General features: G+C 37.9%; 1 protein-coding gene across 1 annotated transcript in view; it reads left to right on the top strand.

Moving 5' to 3' along the window:
• The window catches only part of prtg.S (protogenin S homeolog), a 71,388-nt gene that overhangs the window by 21,417 nt on the left and 33,869 nt on the right, over positions 1-16,102 (top strand). The window contains exons 3-8 of the mRNA XM_018255456.2: positions 9,603-9,747; positions 11,296-11,429; positions 12,248-12,385; positions 12,514-12,672; positions 13,126-13,285; positions 15,249-15,496. Coding sequence (XP_018110945.1) covers positions 9,603-9,747; positions 11,296-11,429; positions 12,248-12,385; positions 12,514-12,672; positions 13,126-13,285; positions 15,249-15,496 — 984 coding nt within the window. The remainder of the gene's footprint in view (positions 1-9,602; positions 9,748-11,295; positions 11,430-12,247; positions 12,386-12,513; positions 12,673-13,125; positions 13,286-15,248; positions 15,497-16,102) is intronic.

Here is a 16,102-nt window from a genome sequence, read left to right as displayed (position 1 = left end):
AAGCTGATTCACTTCAGCTATTTTTAGTTTTGTGTTTATTTTCCAAGTACAGTGTGAATTGGCTGTGAAAATGCTTAGCGTTAAAATATTTCCCTTGATCAACAAAAGGACAGAAGTGAGAAATGGGTCTGGAAAAATGTCACCCAGATGAACTTTGCTGTGCTTCGTTTTGCCTGAACATGTGTCGGGAAGTCCTAGATACAACAGACCCCGAAATGCTTTCTACAAGCAAAACATGACCAGAGACCTTTGAAGTCTTCCAGTTCATTCTGTGAGGCCTCATTTGGAATTTGTAGCCCATAATAATCAGTCATACATATTCAAAGTGTGCTTTTTTTCCTCTCTCAGTTTCCAGGCTTGAGAATTCACCAGGCTCTATTAATTTAATCATCAATTATTTATAAAAACACCACCATCAGATCTTGTGCAGCTGCATCATAGTGTAATGACTGGATGGAGCTGGAAAATTATTCTGTTGAAGTAGCAAACCTAACTTAGTGACTAAGTGCAAGGAATAGAGGAGAAGGGCATTTGATATAGGACTGATAAATAAATATATGTGGCTATCTTTCTATTTATTCACATTCTGCTTTCTCATGACATATACAGTAGACTATCTTCACCAATCAAAATATGATTTTAGAAATTATCCATAACTCTATCTTAAACAGGCAATAAAGACAATTTCGGAAGAATGTACTATTATTATGTAAACATGCTATGGAGTGCCACATCATTAATAATATGGGAGCAAGCTACTGTTCTGCTGGAAACATGTCATTACACAGTAGAAACAGCATTCCCAGTGCTCACATTATCAAGAGAACTGGTAAATGCTTGCTGATGAATAATAAAAACATGATATAATCATATAAATATATGAAGGCTGGTAGCTCACATCACGTGACATTGTATCTCTGTTTCAGTACTTTATACTGTACTAAATTTTATTTATCATTTGGAGAATGTAAATACTAATAACAATATATACAGTATGCAGAACTCAGGGTTACTGCACACACCTCCATACCTTCCAACATTTGAAAAATATAAAGAGGGACAAAAACCATTAGGAGTGCTTCGCTCAGTGATTTCTTTAACCACACCCCCTAATTACCATGTCCATTTTACGAAATTGCGCAGGTCAGGGCTGGAACTAGGGGTAGGCAAAGTAGGCACGTGCCTAGGGCGCAAAGCTGGAGGGGCGCCAGGCACACACCTTCTCTGCCTCTCCTATCCCCTAGTCTGGTCCCTTCTCTGGCCGACATGCGCAATCTCTCTAGCGCGTATCTTTGTTTTGCGCATGCGCACTTTAGTTTTTTCACGCATGGGCACTCATGATTTTTTGCGCACTCGTGTTTTTTCGCGCATTCACACTCGCGTATTGGGCGCTTTGCCAGGCCAGGCTGCCTAGGGCGCTGCCCGCGTTGGCCCGGCACTGGCGCAGGTTATGAAAGTTTAAAACAGTTTTTCTAATGAAGCGAAATTGCCCTTTAAGTTGAGTGATTCAAATTGTTATGATTGTTTCCTTGCTTTACTTAACTTGTTACAAATGTATTGAAGTGCAACTGCTCAGTGTTCTGGGCTCCTTGCCAAAAATTTTTTTTTTAGAAACTTTGTATCTTTTTCTGGAGTCAGTGCAGGCAATTGAAGAGAAACTCTGTCATTTCTGTAAGAAACCTGGGACTGCGGTCTAAGCTGTCAAAATTGGGGCTGTCCCACAGAAAACATTGGGAGTTGGGAAGTATGCACCTCTTATGAAAACACATGCCCATGTGCTACCAGAATATTATACATAGAAATCAGCAGAAGCTGGTGCACACTGGGAGCTTCCAAACATGACTTTTCCATTTATTGAATCAACTTTTTGGTCCTCATCCAGGGCTTAACCAAGCCAACCGGGCACCCTAGGCAACCCGGCAGGCCACCCGGTCGGGGGGGGCAGAGAGGAGGGCAGAGCAGCAGAGGGCAGGGAACAGTACTAGGGGTAGGCAGAAGACCCTTTAACAGAAACCTGCCTGGCGCCCCCCTATTGTTGCGCCCTAGGCAGGTGCCTCTTCCGCCTACCCCTAGTTCCAGCCCTGTCCTCACCTGGGACCTTTCTCAAGATACGATAAAAAATCAGTTACAAACAACACCTGGGGGTAGATTTATGAAAGAGGGAAGTTAGAGATCAACACAGTCCATAGAGTGAAATACCGCTTCTCTACATTCATTTCTATGGGTTTTTTAAAGGGTGATAAGTTCACAATTTGATAAATACGCCTTTAAAAATCCCATAGAAATGAATGGAGAGAGGTGGTATTTCACTCTGCCGACCGTGGAGATCTCTAACTTCACTCTTTGATAAATCTACCCCATAGACTTATCCCCCTTAAGCAAACCACATTCACTACTTGGTAACCCATATTCACCTTTCGGTGTGGTTAATTAATAAGTCTAAAAGTGTATTTGTAACTGCATTTATATTGTATCTTTAAAAAGGTACCAGGAGAAGACCAAAACGTTGATTCAATAAAAGGAAAAGTCATGGTCCGAAAGTTCCATTTATGCACAGGCTATACTGTATATCTATAGATATAGATATATAGCACCCTTAAATCTGCCCCCATCCCGGGCTTACATTTGCCTATGAATGTTACTTAGACCTAATGAAGTTATATGGAGTTTTCATGTGACTGCTTAGCTATTTAAGTAAGTTAATTCTTTGTGGAATGGCAGCAAGCCATGGGAAAAGGTATGTTTCGGATTAGATGTCATCTCTAGAAGGCAATCACTTGGCACACTGTTCATATAAGCTCCCCTGATAAGGGAAAATCTGTGTGCCTTTCACCCTCCCCTGAAACCATGGCGGCCACACAAGATGAACAGCTTTGAAGGTGGTTAATGTAGTTTTTTGTTTCCTTTTTCTTGACTCTTGTCTCTAGGTTGGAAGGGGCCAGGGTAGCTGTTTGATAAGTATATTAGTATTTATTGTACAATTTCTGGGGCCACACACTGCTGCTCGAGTGATAGATAATCAGAGGCAGCAAACTTGTCTCGATGCTATCAAATAATGCCTGTTTCTTTTCAAAATCCAGAATTTACTATGTGCTGTTTAGCATCATGAAGAAACACTATTCATGTGTAATTAGTATAGCTAACTGAAACACCAAAGCTAGAAATAAAAACATAACTAGCATGTTTCTTTGCTATTTCAACAATACTGTTATACTGTAATCTTATTATTCTGTATATGGGAAAGGATTAAGACTGCAAAGTAAGGTACATTGCCCTGCTTAATTGATTGATGTATTAGATTTCCCTTTTACTGTGGTCATGTATTCCCGGGGCTGTATCATAGAAAAAGTGTACATGGATACAATTAATGAGAAACGTAACTTTTTTTTGATGTAACAATAAAAAGGGTTGACTTGTACATGACAATAAAATGCCTGCTACTATTTGGCTTGTGCGTTTATAGTTGTGCTTGAAAGAGAGCTATTTTTTCTTTACTCGTGGTAACAAAAAATAATTTAGTAGCTATTTAGGGATTATGATGATGACTAATTATTAGGCATATTACTGCACACATGATGATTGCATTAATCTTAGTGACTGGTCCATTGGAGGACCCATTGGGTCATTACATCGGTGCAACCCCAACTACTTCCAAAAATGCACTTACATACACGGTACAATAATAATTTATAACATTGTTGCTAAAGCCTCCATTTTTGACATAAGCTTGAGGTCCTATTTCCTATGTTTGATCTGTCCATCACCCACTTTGGTAAGTAGAGAAAACCTCAGAATCCATCACTTCACAGTGGAACATGATAAGGGAGGGACTTCATTACACTGTGAGCCCAAAGTGGGTGGAGAACTGGTCCCTGCTATTGTAGACAGACTATCATGATTTTGTTTCAGGTATTAAAAAAAAACAGCACAACCTTTATATTCATTTTTCAAATTCAAATAGTTTTTTTTACATACCCCAACTTAAGGGCCGATTTTCTAAAGAGGGAATTGGGCATTCTTTTGGCGATAATTCACCAAAATGATAATGCGCAGCAATTGACTAATAGGTGAGTAACATACTTCACTAGTGAAAAACCTCAGCACTAGAGAACTTTTGCACCATTTCGCCTGGCGAATTTTTACTCAGGCGAATGTTTGTTAATCCACTTTTTTATCAAAACGTGAAAGTTTCTATAAAAAAATTGTATGAGTCTTTTTCTCCGGGTTGTGACTGGCAAATTAATAAGATTCAATTTTTATATTTAAAGTGGGATTATGTTTACAAGTTGTAACTGTTAAAAATATCTTATTTACACTTTTTTCTTAACGTGTGACTCTCATGCCAGACTTGTTCTAGGGTTGGCTTATGTCCTAGGATAATAGAGGATCTCTTTTGTCTTTATTGTGCTTCCGTGAACATTTTTAATAAAAAGTGGTCACTTCCAGCAATTTCACAAACATCACTAATAAAGACATATATATATGACCTTTATATACCACCTGAATTTAAATTGACGTAAGAGTAAGTTAAAGTTTCACTGGGAAGAAAGTAACGCTACAGAAAATCCACTAAGAAAACTTTGCGCCAATGAATCTTTGTTTACATATGTACGCCAGTGTTCTTTTGCTGAGACAAATTACATATTTTGATGAATACGTGTAATCGACACAAATAAACGTCTGACGCAGTTGTCTGAAGTATGGCTAAGATTTCTGAAACTAAAATTCTAACGTAAGTAAATCTGACCCTAAGGGTGATATCATACTAAGAGATTAGTGGCCCGGGTAATTCTGCGCGACATAGGATGGCTAATCTCTTTTTCACCAGCAATAATATACATTGTGGGAAAACATACGTGTTGCTTCGAGTTTCTCAAGTTGCACGAAGTTTCCTCGCAAGGCACCTTCAGGCTACTTCAGAAAGCCGAAACAACTTGTATGTTTTCCCACAGACGATTTACATTATTGATGGAAGGAAGCTAGCAATGTTTTGTCACTTGCACAAATATATGGTCTGTGTGCCAGGGCCCTTAAAGAACTCACGTCAAAAAAGAGATTATCTTTTCCCTTTAATTAAAGCTTCCTAAGATGCAGGTAGAATTTGCAGCATACTTTTTTAAAGATTTTCTTCTGATGTCAACAGGATACCTGCAGAGTACAAAGACTTGCCATCATGAAGCTTTATTTAAATATGTGTGATTGAGGCAAATTTTTCTAAGTGTATTGGGCAAAAACAGGTCATTAGCTACTGCAAACAGCCATTCCTATATTTTACATCTTGTTTTTACAAGTATCATACATTTTCTATCCAAAAACTGATCTTAGAAATGTCCAATTATGCAAAAGATAACTGATTATCTATTTTTATCTATCTGCATAATCAGTGTTTCGTGATCACTAAACAGTAATCAACTTGCCAGGCTTTGTTGTTTCAGAACTGCATTTAGACATGTTTTTTTTAAAGAATAAATGTTTTCCTTTACTGTTGGGTAGTCATAAAATAATCATTCAACTGAAAATTAGTTATTGTCTTTGGTTTTTGCTCTGTTTTTTTCTTTCTTTTTCTGTTTTTTTTTCAAAAGCTGTGCCCTTTGCTCTCTCACCTTTTAATTACTTCCATATGAGATGGGGTGTTAAGCTGGTCACTTAAACGTTTTCCTGTAAGGTCTCTTTCCTTCCGGAAATGTTTTCAAGACAGAGCAAATGTGCAGAAAGCTTTGAGAGTAATTGTAAGGATTAAAGAGCAGAAGTCTTATCCATATCAGTTATTACATCTTATGGATATTCCATAAACACTCCTTAGCTTCAAGTTACAAAGACCCCCAGTCCAGCTTGCTACATAACATGCCTTCTGTATTACTGAACAAAAAAGTGGGCAATAGTAGCAAATTATATCAAGTAATTACTATAGTCCTAGCAATATCTAACATTACCTTCCCCAAAGCAGGCCACATTATGGCATTGCAAATTGTGCTCAGTTTACCTGTGTAAATGCGACTTTATTTAATGGAAAATCAAGGTTAAACTGATCCTATTTATTACTCAGGTATTTGATACAATTTCCTTGTGACATTTCATACATTGAGTTATTTGACTCAATAAAATGTTAATAATCCTTTGGTTTTTCAGTGGTTGAAATGTGATTCCATTCTTCCTGGGCTCCATTCTCAGATGTGAGACTACACAAACGTGTTTTTAAGTGCAGTGGATAGTAATCGGATTTGACAGTTCTAGGAAGTAACAACTGTGTTTAAACTGTTTTGATTTGTAAACCACAAAGTGGATTAACATGTTGATGGAAGCACTGGTATCCTGGAAATGAAATATGCTATACAGCTACTTAGAAGGCAAGTACAAAGGGGTGAAGGAGCTCCGTATTTAGCACTTTGAGGCATTCCAGACACTAACCCAAGGTCACCCATTGATTGAAAGCATGGGATCACTTGGCAAAAAGTGTTTATCAATCCAATTAATGCCTTCAAAAGCCTTGGGACTCTGGAAGAACATTCAGCTTATATAAGGGTATGGAGTAGTGTGGCCAAGATAGTCTTCTTGAAGTAGAATCATAAATTACATTAGGACAACCCTGGTGGTTCAGTTGCACCCTATAGGGCATGTAAGCAGATTCTTGCCCCCATACAGATTGTATGCAAAATATCCTTCACTAAAGTGACAAGTTTGCATAGTTTTATTTTCGATTAGTTTAATATAGGTATTTTTAGCCTATGGGTAGGGACCCAAAATTGGATGATATTGATTCAAGGATTCTGTAGAACTCCAACTAAAAAAAAGTCCTTTATGTATTCATCCATGTGAGTGTGCTTCTCTACGCGCTGCAATCCCCGTGCTGGAGTGCCAAAGGTTACTAATGCAAAAAGAGGTAGCCGGAGAGCACTTGATTCTTTAGTTAAAAAGTCATCTCTTTATTTGCAGACATTTACTGCACTGTTTCTGTAGAACCATGAGATGTGGTCAGTAAAGCTGGCCCTACATTATAACCTTGCCAAACAAGCAGATCTTTTGCCTATAAGGTGGGCAATATTTTGCTGACCTGATCATTTGACCTGAGCTCCATCAGATCCAGGACTGCTTTGACGTGCAGGTGCGGTCCTTGATCGTCTGGGTAAATCAAACTTGCCCCGTTAATATTTGGGCCAATTTTTGGGCCCATCTGCTGACTCCGTCCTTTTGGACCTTTTATCGTTCCATGTATGATCATCCTTTAGTTTGACCAGGTTTGCCCAAAATAGCTATTATTTAACTACTTTGTTTCAATCCAAAATCTAATCTTAATCAGTGGTAAACTGATGCAGATTGCATTGATGTGTGTGCAGTGATCAGCATTGAATTGTCTAGCCAAATAAGATAGTAATCTGCCTGATCAGTCTCTGGGCTGAAACAGTAGATCCTGCATGTAACAGCCTCTAACAATGCCCTCTGTAATTTCTCTGACTCTTTTATTAAAGGAGGGCGAATGGCAAATTTCACTTGGGGGTGCCAAAAGTTAGGCTCCCCAAGTGATTAAATTTACTTACCTAACACCCAGTGAGCACCACAGAGCAAACCTATTCCTGCTTCCTCTGTCTTCTCGCGGCTGAGCATGTGCAGTAGAGTGAAAAGCCGAACTTTAACCAAAAAGCCGGCTATTTCATTCTACTGTACATGTGTCTGCCCCGGGAAATCTAAAAACCGAAGAAGAAGGAAGAGGATCGTTCCATGGTGCTCACTGGAAGAACCCCGGGCCAGTGCAGTTTTCTGCTGATAGGAGCACCGGCCTGGGGTGTCAGGTAAGTAAATATAATCACTACGGAGTGCCTAACTTTTGGCACCCCCAATGTAAATTGCCTTTCCTTCTCCTTTAATTTTGTACGTTGCCTGTGTATAAGCAGCATGCCTGTAGTTAGAAGATACTTTTATATGTCACACTTGATCTTTATATTATCACATCCCATTTGGAAAGATCCCAAAAATTATAGAAAAAATAGTTCTATATTCAGTACATTCAGCGCAAAATCGAAATGGTTTGACGATATGTGTAAATGCCTTGTTTCATTGAGGCAGAGCTAGGCGCGCAGAGAATGTAAACAGACAAATACAGCTTCCAATCAAAATTAAATTTACAGATATCTTAATCTACTGAGAATGTTTAAAGATTGTACATTTTATATTGGAAAGTTGCTTAGAATTACATTTCTTTCATTATGAAAGACCATTTTATGGATTGAGATCTGCTTTAAACATAAACATGCAAATGTCATTGGATGATAATTGTAACTGTAGCCTTGATATTCACTGTATATATACAGTATTTTTATAGTTATATAGTATGTGGCTGTCACACTGTTAGCATGGGATGCTGGGAGTATATTGTTCTGTCGCTGGGCTAGACAATAATATCTACCTGAAAGGGCTTGCGTTGTTTTCTCCTGGTTGTAAACATGGGAATTACCCCAGTCTTAAAGGAAGGAGTGACCTTCACATAAAAAGGCAATTACATTTATGGCTTTTCGGAGGGGGTTGTTTTCTTGAACAACACAAGCCCCTTTAAAGCGGTTTCATTTTATTGGTCTTTCTGCTCAGCACTGCATTGCTTTTACAGTGTGCTTCTTAAACTGACATTAGCACTCGCTCGGCCTGCTTAATAATAGAATATTTTGTCATAACAATGGAACCCATTGTCTAAGAAAACTGATTTTAATGTCACATCGGTCAATTTCAAAAGGACAGTATCACCTACAAAATAGCTGTTAAAAGTGACAGTTGCATTGATTTTAAATTACTGCACCCCCTCACAAATGTATTGTCCTATCCGATAGTGATGGCTGTGATTGTGTGATTTGCTCATTTAAGGTGTCATTTAAAATGCTGCAGTCACCCAGTTTTTTGCAGTTTGCCCACTGTGTGAGGTGTTGTGCAAATAGTTGCAGACCTCTGTGTTCCCTTGAGGAGTGCAGAGACCTGCACCCCTTTTGCTAGTACATTGTTGACTGTGTTAGTCAGAGCTGTATTGGTGAGGAGCAGGCAGGGGGAAGGCAGGTAGGAATTTAAAGACAATAATATGTAATGTGATTAAGGGCATGCGGTTGCCACAACGATTTTCATTTTAACGGGTGAGCAACAAAATTGCCTGGAGCCACTGGAAGCATACAGGTCAGATAAATGTAAAAGGATGTGTTTTTGAGTGAAAATAGTTCAAAGCTTACCCTTGGGTAGTTCACACTGTTTTTGGCAAAGATTTGACATGTGTAAAGGAGACCTCTTCATCATGTAAAATGTATCAGTGCTTTTGCATTAGCTCTACAGAAAGCTTGTTTTAAGATCTTGAGGTAAAATCCCTTATAGACAACTCCTTTAACTTTGTGTTCTTCACTACAGCTTATTAGAATGTACACCAAACAATTGAAGGTAAAACACATTAATTAGTGGAAAGTGCGCACAAAATGATCATGGCTTAGTCCCATACTAGAGACTTTTGGATTTAGATATGCGAGTGTGCTTTGCCGTTTATTATGATTCTGTATATTGATAATTAATGTAATATTAATAAAGAATCACAGCAATGATTTGACTTCAGGTTTATTAAGCTGTGCATTTTCTTTCAGCCATGTCAGGCTTTGAAGAGCAACCTATGTCCATTGAAGTCCAAGATGGAAGTGTGGCTAGATTCTCCTGCAAAATAACAGCTAACTCTCCAGCAGTCATTACCTGGGAAGTGAATCGCACAGCTCTGCCCCTTGCTATGGACAGGCAAGTGTTCTATAACTTTTCCCATGTCATTGGCCAATTAGCTGACATGGTTCTCTGTTATTATTTATTGGAGTTTATGAAAAAAGAATCAATTTTGTTACATTCCTTAAAGGGGACATATAGCATACATTTTCACAATGCATCAAACCATGTAAAAAAAATGTAAAATAGAAGAAATAGTTTTTATTTTATACCTTTTGGATCAAAAATGTCTGTATTAGCTTGAAAACTGAGCTCAGCCCTCCCCCTTAGCAACTTCCTGTCCAAGACTTTCCACTATCTGACTCTGCACCACTGGCTCTTTCTGCCTTAACTACAAAGCAGCAGCCAGTGAGGGAGGAGTGGACGTGTTTGTGATGTCATACTCAGTCCTTCCCTGCAGACATCTGTTAACCCTTACTGCTTGTTTATCCTTCCATGAACTGCTCCTTTCTCTCCCTCTCTGTCCTGTGCCTTCCCCCCCACCCTTCCCTGCACTATTCATTTCTATCCCTCTCTGCCCTGTTCATTTAACCCCCTCTCTGCCCTGTTCCTTTCCATCCCTCTCTGTCTTGTTCATTTAACCCCCTCTCTGCCCTATTCATTTAACCCTGTTTGTTTTCCTCCCCCTCCCTTCACTGCTTGTTCCTTTCCCTTGCCCTGCAATAATTTGGGAAAAATGAAAAGCAAACTTCTGTATAAATAAAACATAATCTGCTACTAAAAGTATTTTATTATTTTCTTGGGGCAATGTGTATCAGCAGTTAGTATAAATACATAGTTATTTTCTACACAATATTATGTTGTATACAAAAAGCAATCAACATCTTTTTGGTTTCCTTTTTAACTCTCTGCATCTGTTATTAAATGTTATACAATTCCAGAACATCAGCTGCATTTATTCTCTTGCAACTCCCTGCACCTAAACATAAATTGTTGCATAACAGCTGCATTTTTACCTTGCAACTACGTGCACCTGATCATAAATTGTTCCAGAACAGCTGCATTCTCCCTTGCAACTCCCTGCATCTGATCATAAATTGTTCCAGAACATCTGTATTTATTCCCTTGCAACTCCCAGCAATTAAACATTAATTATCCCAGAACTGCTGCATTTATTTCCTTGCAACTCCCTGATCATATATCAATATGCAGGGAAAACAAACATACAGCTGCTGTTATGGAATATCATAACAGTAAATACTGATGTACACTGTTTGCATACGTTTTATAATGTAATAGAGGCAGAGAGTTGCACAGAGTATAACAATGTATTATGGACTATAGATTATGTCCAGCTGGGCATGTACATTTGTGACTGATCTCTATTTGCTGTGGAACACAGGAGCTTACTTACTTTAAATAAAAAAAATATTACTATTACATTACTATTTCAGTTCATTCATTCATTTCAGCCTAGCTTCTGACCTGTAAACATCTCTCTGCAGCTCTGATATATATATATATATATATATATATATATATATATATATATATATATATAAATATCTGAATATGAAGGTTATATAAAATGTCTCCATTAACTGGAACCATTGCTTTGTATTGAAGGATTACTGTTCTGTCAAAAGGAGTTCTCCAGATCTATGGAGTCACAAAGAGAGATGCTGGAAATTACAGATGTGTAGCTACCAGTGTGTCAAACAGACGGAAAAGTGCAGAGGCAACACTGAGTGTTGTGCCAGGTATGATGCCCAAAAATAAAATGTGTTGGTGTGTTTGGTTCTCATAATGTTGAAGAATAACTTAAGCCTGAAAAAAGTCCTAAGGAAGGGGAGTTACATTGGGTGTGCAGCTTAAGCAGATAAATGCCAAAATGCACCTCTTGGCTGTGGATAACAGTATTATGTCAATATAACTGTGCTTAATATGACCTCTATGCTTGTACTGAACATATTGTTTGCCTATTATTGACAGAACAATGTTCAGATTGTGTGAATGAGGCAAAAAGAAACTGGATTTAATTTAAGTAAAAGTATAGTCAAACTAGATTTTGAACACTGTTTTATTTTGAACCTCCATCCACTCTCTTTTTACAAGGAGAGAGACAGAATCTAAAGCACCAATCATTCCCATTCCCATAGTGTATTTTATGAAATATGTCCACACAATAAAAAAAAAGTAAACTATCTCATACAATTCGACCCATTGTGTCTGAGAACATTCGCCATAGTAATCACATGCAAGACTGTGGTGCCATCTGCCATGAGGAAAGTTTGCATCGTTAACCTTGGAATTTATAAAGGCTTATCATGTTTATTAGGTGGGAGAAAATGTTACTTTCAGACAGACAGTGGCTGCAGCCTAAACGTTAAACCACAAAGTAGTCATTACGTAGATAGAGCAATGTTGTATTCATGTGCTGAATACTCTGTATAGAGAGAAGAAAGACTAGTAAACCCAGCAAGCCCAAGCTTCTACTTTGATTTTTAAGCATGGTATGTTTGAGACTAATTTAAACATAACTGTTTAAAATTTAAATGTATTCTTGCTTTTTGTCCAGCCAAGGAAAATGAATCTTTCCAGAAACCTGTCATCATTGCACCTCCTCAAAATACAACTACCTCTATGCATCAGTCAGTCACTCTGGAATGTCTGGCTATAGGAAACCCAAAGCCTATTGTATCATGGAGCAGGATGGGTAAGATTCAATTTACTTTTAAGACTATTCAAGTCTGGTTGTAATAGAACAATTCTTATGATCTGATCTGTTGGTTCTCTGTGTTATTTTTACTACTCCATTAAGCTTTGTTTTTTATTTTTATAAAGATCATAAACCAATTGATGTGTTCAATACACGGGTAGTTGGAAATGGAAACCTCATAATATCAGACGTTAAGCTGCAGCACTCTGGAGTCTACATTTGTCGTGCCACCACACCGGGTACACGCAACTTTACTGTGGCAATGGCAACTGTCACAGTTCTAGGTATGTTGGATGCTTTTTAGGCTTTGCAGGACCAGTACACTGTTAAATATTTCCAACTCTTTTACAACATTTTGAAATTGAAAGATATCTTCATCTAAATATTAAATAATTATCCAAATAACAAGGGTGTTTAATCTAAAGCCTCTGGGGCCTGCTCTTGTTTGGAAGTTGCTGTTCAGAGATACAAAAGGACTAGGACTCATTTATGAACCAAGTACAGCCATTTACAATAAGCTATTCTAGGTGAACCCCTGCCTCTTGTGTCACATGCACCCATTGTATTGTGCACAAGGTGCTTCCCAGATCTTTGCAGAAGTTTTGCATGTTGCTTCTCCTGTGATTAAATTAGCAAATCAGTCCCACTGTGAAAAGTTTAAAGGAGCAGAAAGTTCCAAATAATATAATACTAGATTTGCTAACCATTTTTTCCCATTTCTTTTCACCTCCTCATAGCTCCTCCATCCTTTACTGAATGGCCTGCGAGTCTGACAAGGCCACGTGCTGGTACAGCCAGATTTGTGTGTCAAGCAGAAGGCATTCCAGTTCCAAAAATTTCATGGCTAAAGAATGGCAAAAAAATTCATTCCAATGGCAGATTTAAAATGTACAACAGGTATGAAGACTTTTGGTAATAAGAAGACCATGTTATATGACTGGTTATGATATAACTGATGTTCTATATGTCTGCATCCCAGAACTTGTTTAGATAGATAGTCAAATGATATGTAGAGGGACAGCAGTGGAGATAATAACTCAATACTACAAAACATGGAGTTTTAAGATTGCTTCTTTTTGTCTCCTGTGTTGATTTTGGTGGAAGGGATTTCTGAGAAATGATTTACATTCAGCTTTACATAGATTATACATAGATCTCTTTAAGATTCCAAACGGAATCTGATCTCTTAGGAATTGTTCAGTGTAAAAATAAAAACTGAATAAATAGATAGGCTGTGCAAAATAAAAAAATGTTTCTAATGTAGTTATTTAACCAAAAATGTAATAGGCTGGAGTGACTGGATGTCTAACATAATAGCCAGAACAGTACTTTGTGCAGCTCATTTGATTTCCACTGATTAGTTACCAGGAGTAGCCAATCAGAGACTTGAGGGGGAAGGGAACACATGGTTTATAACTATTTGCTTTTGAATCTGAGCTGAATGCTGAGGATCAATTGCAAACTCACTGAACAGTCATGTCCCATGTGGCCCCCCCTTCAAGTCGCTGACTGACGCAGAGATAGAAAGCTGAAAAGCAGGAAGTTGGATTCTGGCTATTATGTTAGACATCCAGCTTTTATACATTGCATTTTTGGCTAACTATATTAGAAACATTTTTTATTCTGCACAGCCTATCTATTTACCCAGTTTTTATTCTCACGCTGACTGTTCCTTTTATTTTCAAGGCTTTACACCTCTGACAACTTAGGGGCCAATTCATTAACTTCGAGTGAAGGATTCGAAGTAAAAAAACTTTGAATTTCGAAGTGTTTTTTTTGGCTACTTCAACCATCGAATGGGCTAATTTGACCTTCGACTACGACTTCGAATCGAATGATTCGAACTAAAAATCGTTCGACCATTCGACCATTCGAAGGTCGAAGTACTGTCTCTTTAAGAAAAAACTTCGACCCCCTTGTTCGCCACCTAAAAGCTACCAAAGCCAATGTTAGCCTATGGGGAAGGTCCCCATAGGCTTGCCTAAGTTTTTTTGATCGAAGGATAATCCTTCGATCGTTGGATTGAAATCCTTCGAACCGTTCGATTCGAAGGATTTAATTGTTCAATCGAACAATTATTCCTTCGATCGCAGTATTTGCGAAAAATCCTTCGACTTCGATATTCGAAGTCGAAGAATTTTAATTCCCAGTCGAATATCCAGGGTTAATTAACCCTCGATATTCGACCCTTGATGAATTTGCCCCTAAATGTAATAATGTTTATGCTCACAGATGATTTTTACATTAGGTTTAAATGTGCAAATTAGGGTTCAGATTTGGTTTGGTTAGAATATAAGGATTTGGTTTATGGCTGAATCCAAGAATTATGAATTTGGTGCATCAATAATAGATACAAACACACAAACTAACCATCAAACTACCAGATCTGTGACCACTTTTTCCACACACACTTGGTAGATCAAATCAATTCAGTTGGTCCAGGGATTCGTCAAAGGTCTGCATTAAAGGGGGTCAGTAAGTGAGAAGCATGTATGTGTAGGTGTACTCAATATGTAATATGTTGTTTCACCATAACTGCTTGTGTGTGGTGTCATAAAGCAGATTTCAACAGTTTTAGATTGGTATCATTTTACTTATGATTTAGAAAGGCTAATGTCACTTACACTAATTTAGTACCCCGGCATGTACATTTATAGGGTTGCTACTGATCTGTAAAAATATTACACCTGATATGAGTCTACACAAATAACAGGGCTCAAGATTGTGTCCCCTGTTTAGTACTCTGAGAAGACAGCTGCAGCTGCTGTGTGTGCAAGATCAAAGCAAATTCTGGTTTATTTGTCTCTTTTTCATAAATACACCAGTTTAGATTTATCGTACCTCTCATTTCTTCCATTAGTAAATTGGTAATTAACCAGATAATCCCCGAAGATGATGCAGTGTACCAGTGCATGGCAGAGAATAGTCAAGGTTCTGTTCTTTCTCGTGCACGATTGATAGTCGTTATGTCTGAGGACAGGCCCAGTGCTCCACGTCACCTTCGGGCGGAGACAATGTCCAGTTCAGCCATCATTCTCTCTTGGGAACGGCCTCTATATAACTCAGAGAAAACCATTGCTTATTCTGTGCACTACATGAAAGCAGAAGGTAAGACTCAGTGAATTGAATTGTGAGTATATTAAGAGATGATAGATTCCTGACAGCAAGAGGGTTCATAGTGCTTATAAGATTTTGTTCTCCAAAGCTAACCTGACATACAGCAGGCACGTGTCCTCAGCTGAATGAAATTATGGTCTTAAATTCCATTCGACTATCATTCATTTTGTGATTGATATGTTTAGTCTGTTTTCACATTCTTAGTAGGCCATATGTGATTCCAGAGAACAAGGCACCTGCTTAACAACAACAATTAAATATTTAGCATGCCTTTTCTAAGATATAAGTTAACGTGTTTCAAGCATACAGCTCTCATACATAAATCATTGATTTATTAACCCTAGAAGAAAAAACAAGCAGTAGCCATATCCATGTCTGTTTTAGTATAACAGACTGCCATTAAATATCACTTTCTAAATTTCACTTTCTAAATTTCAATATTGTGACCTTCGACATCAAATAAAGTAAGCAGGTGCTTTTTAATATATAAAAAAGGGAAACTTTTATATATATTAAAAAATCACTGTAAGCAATCTGAAATGGCTACTAGGTTTATAGTCATTCTGTTTGCAGACTAGTCTTACTCGTATTTATGGC

The sequence above is a fragment of the Xenopus laevis genome, chromosome 3S (genome assembly GCF_017654675.1).
Source record: "Xenopus laevis strain J_2021 chromosome 3S, Xenopus_laevis_v10.1, whole genome shotgun sequence".
NCBI lineage: Eukaryota > Metazoa > Chordata > Amphibia > Anura > Pipidae > Xenopus > Xenopus laevis.
The sequence above is the reverse complement of the archived record's forward strand: the minus strand, read 5'-3'. Positions and strand labels throughout refer to the sequence as shown.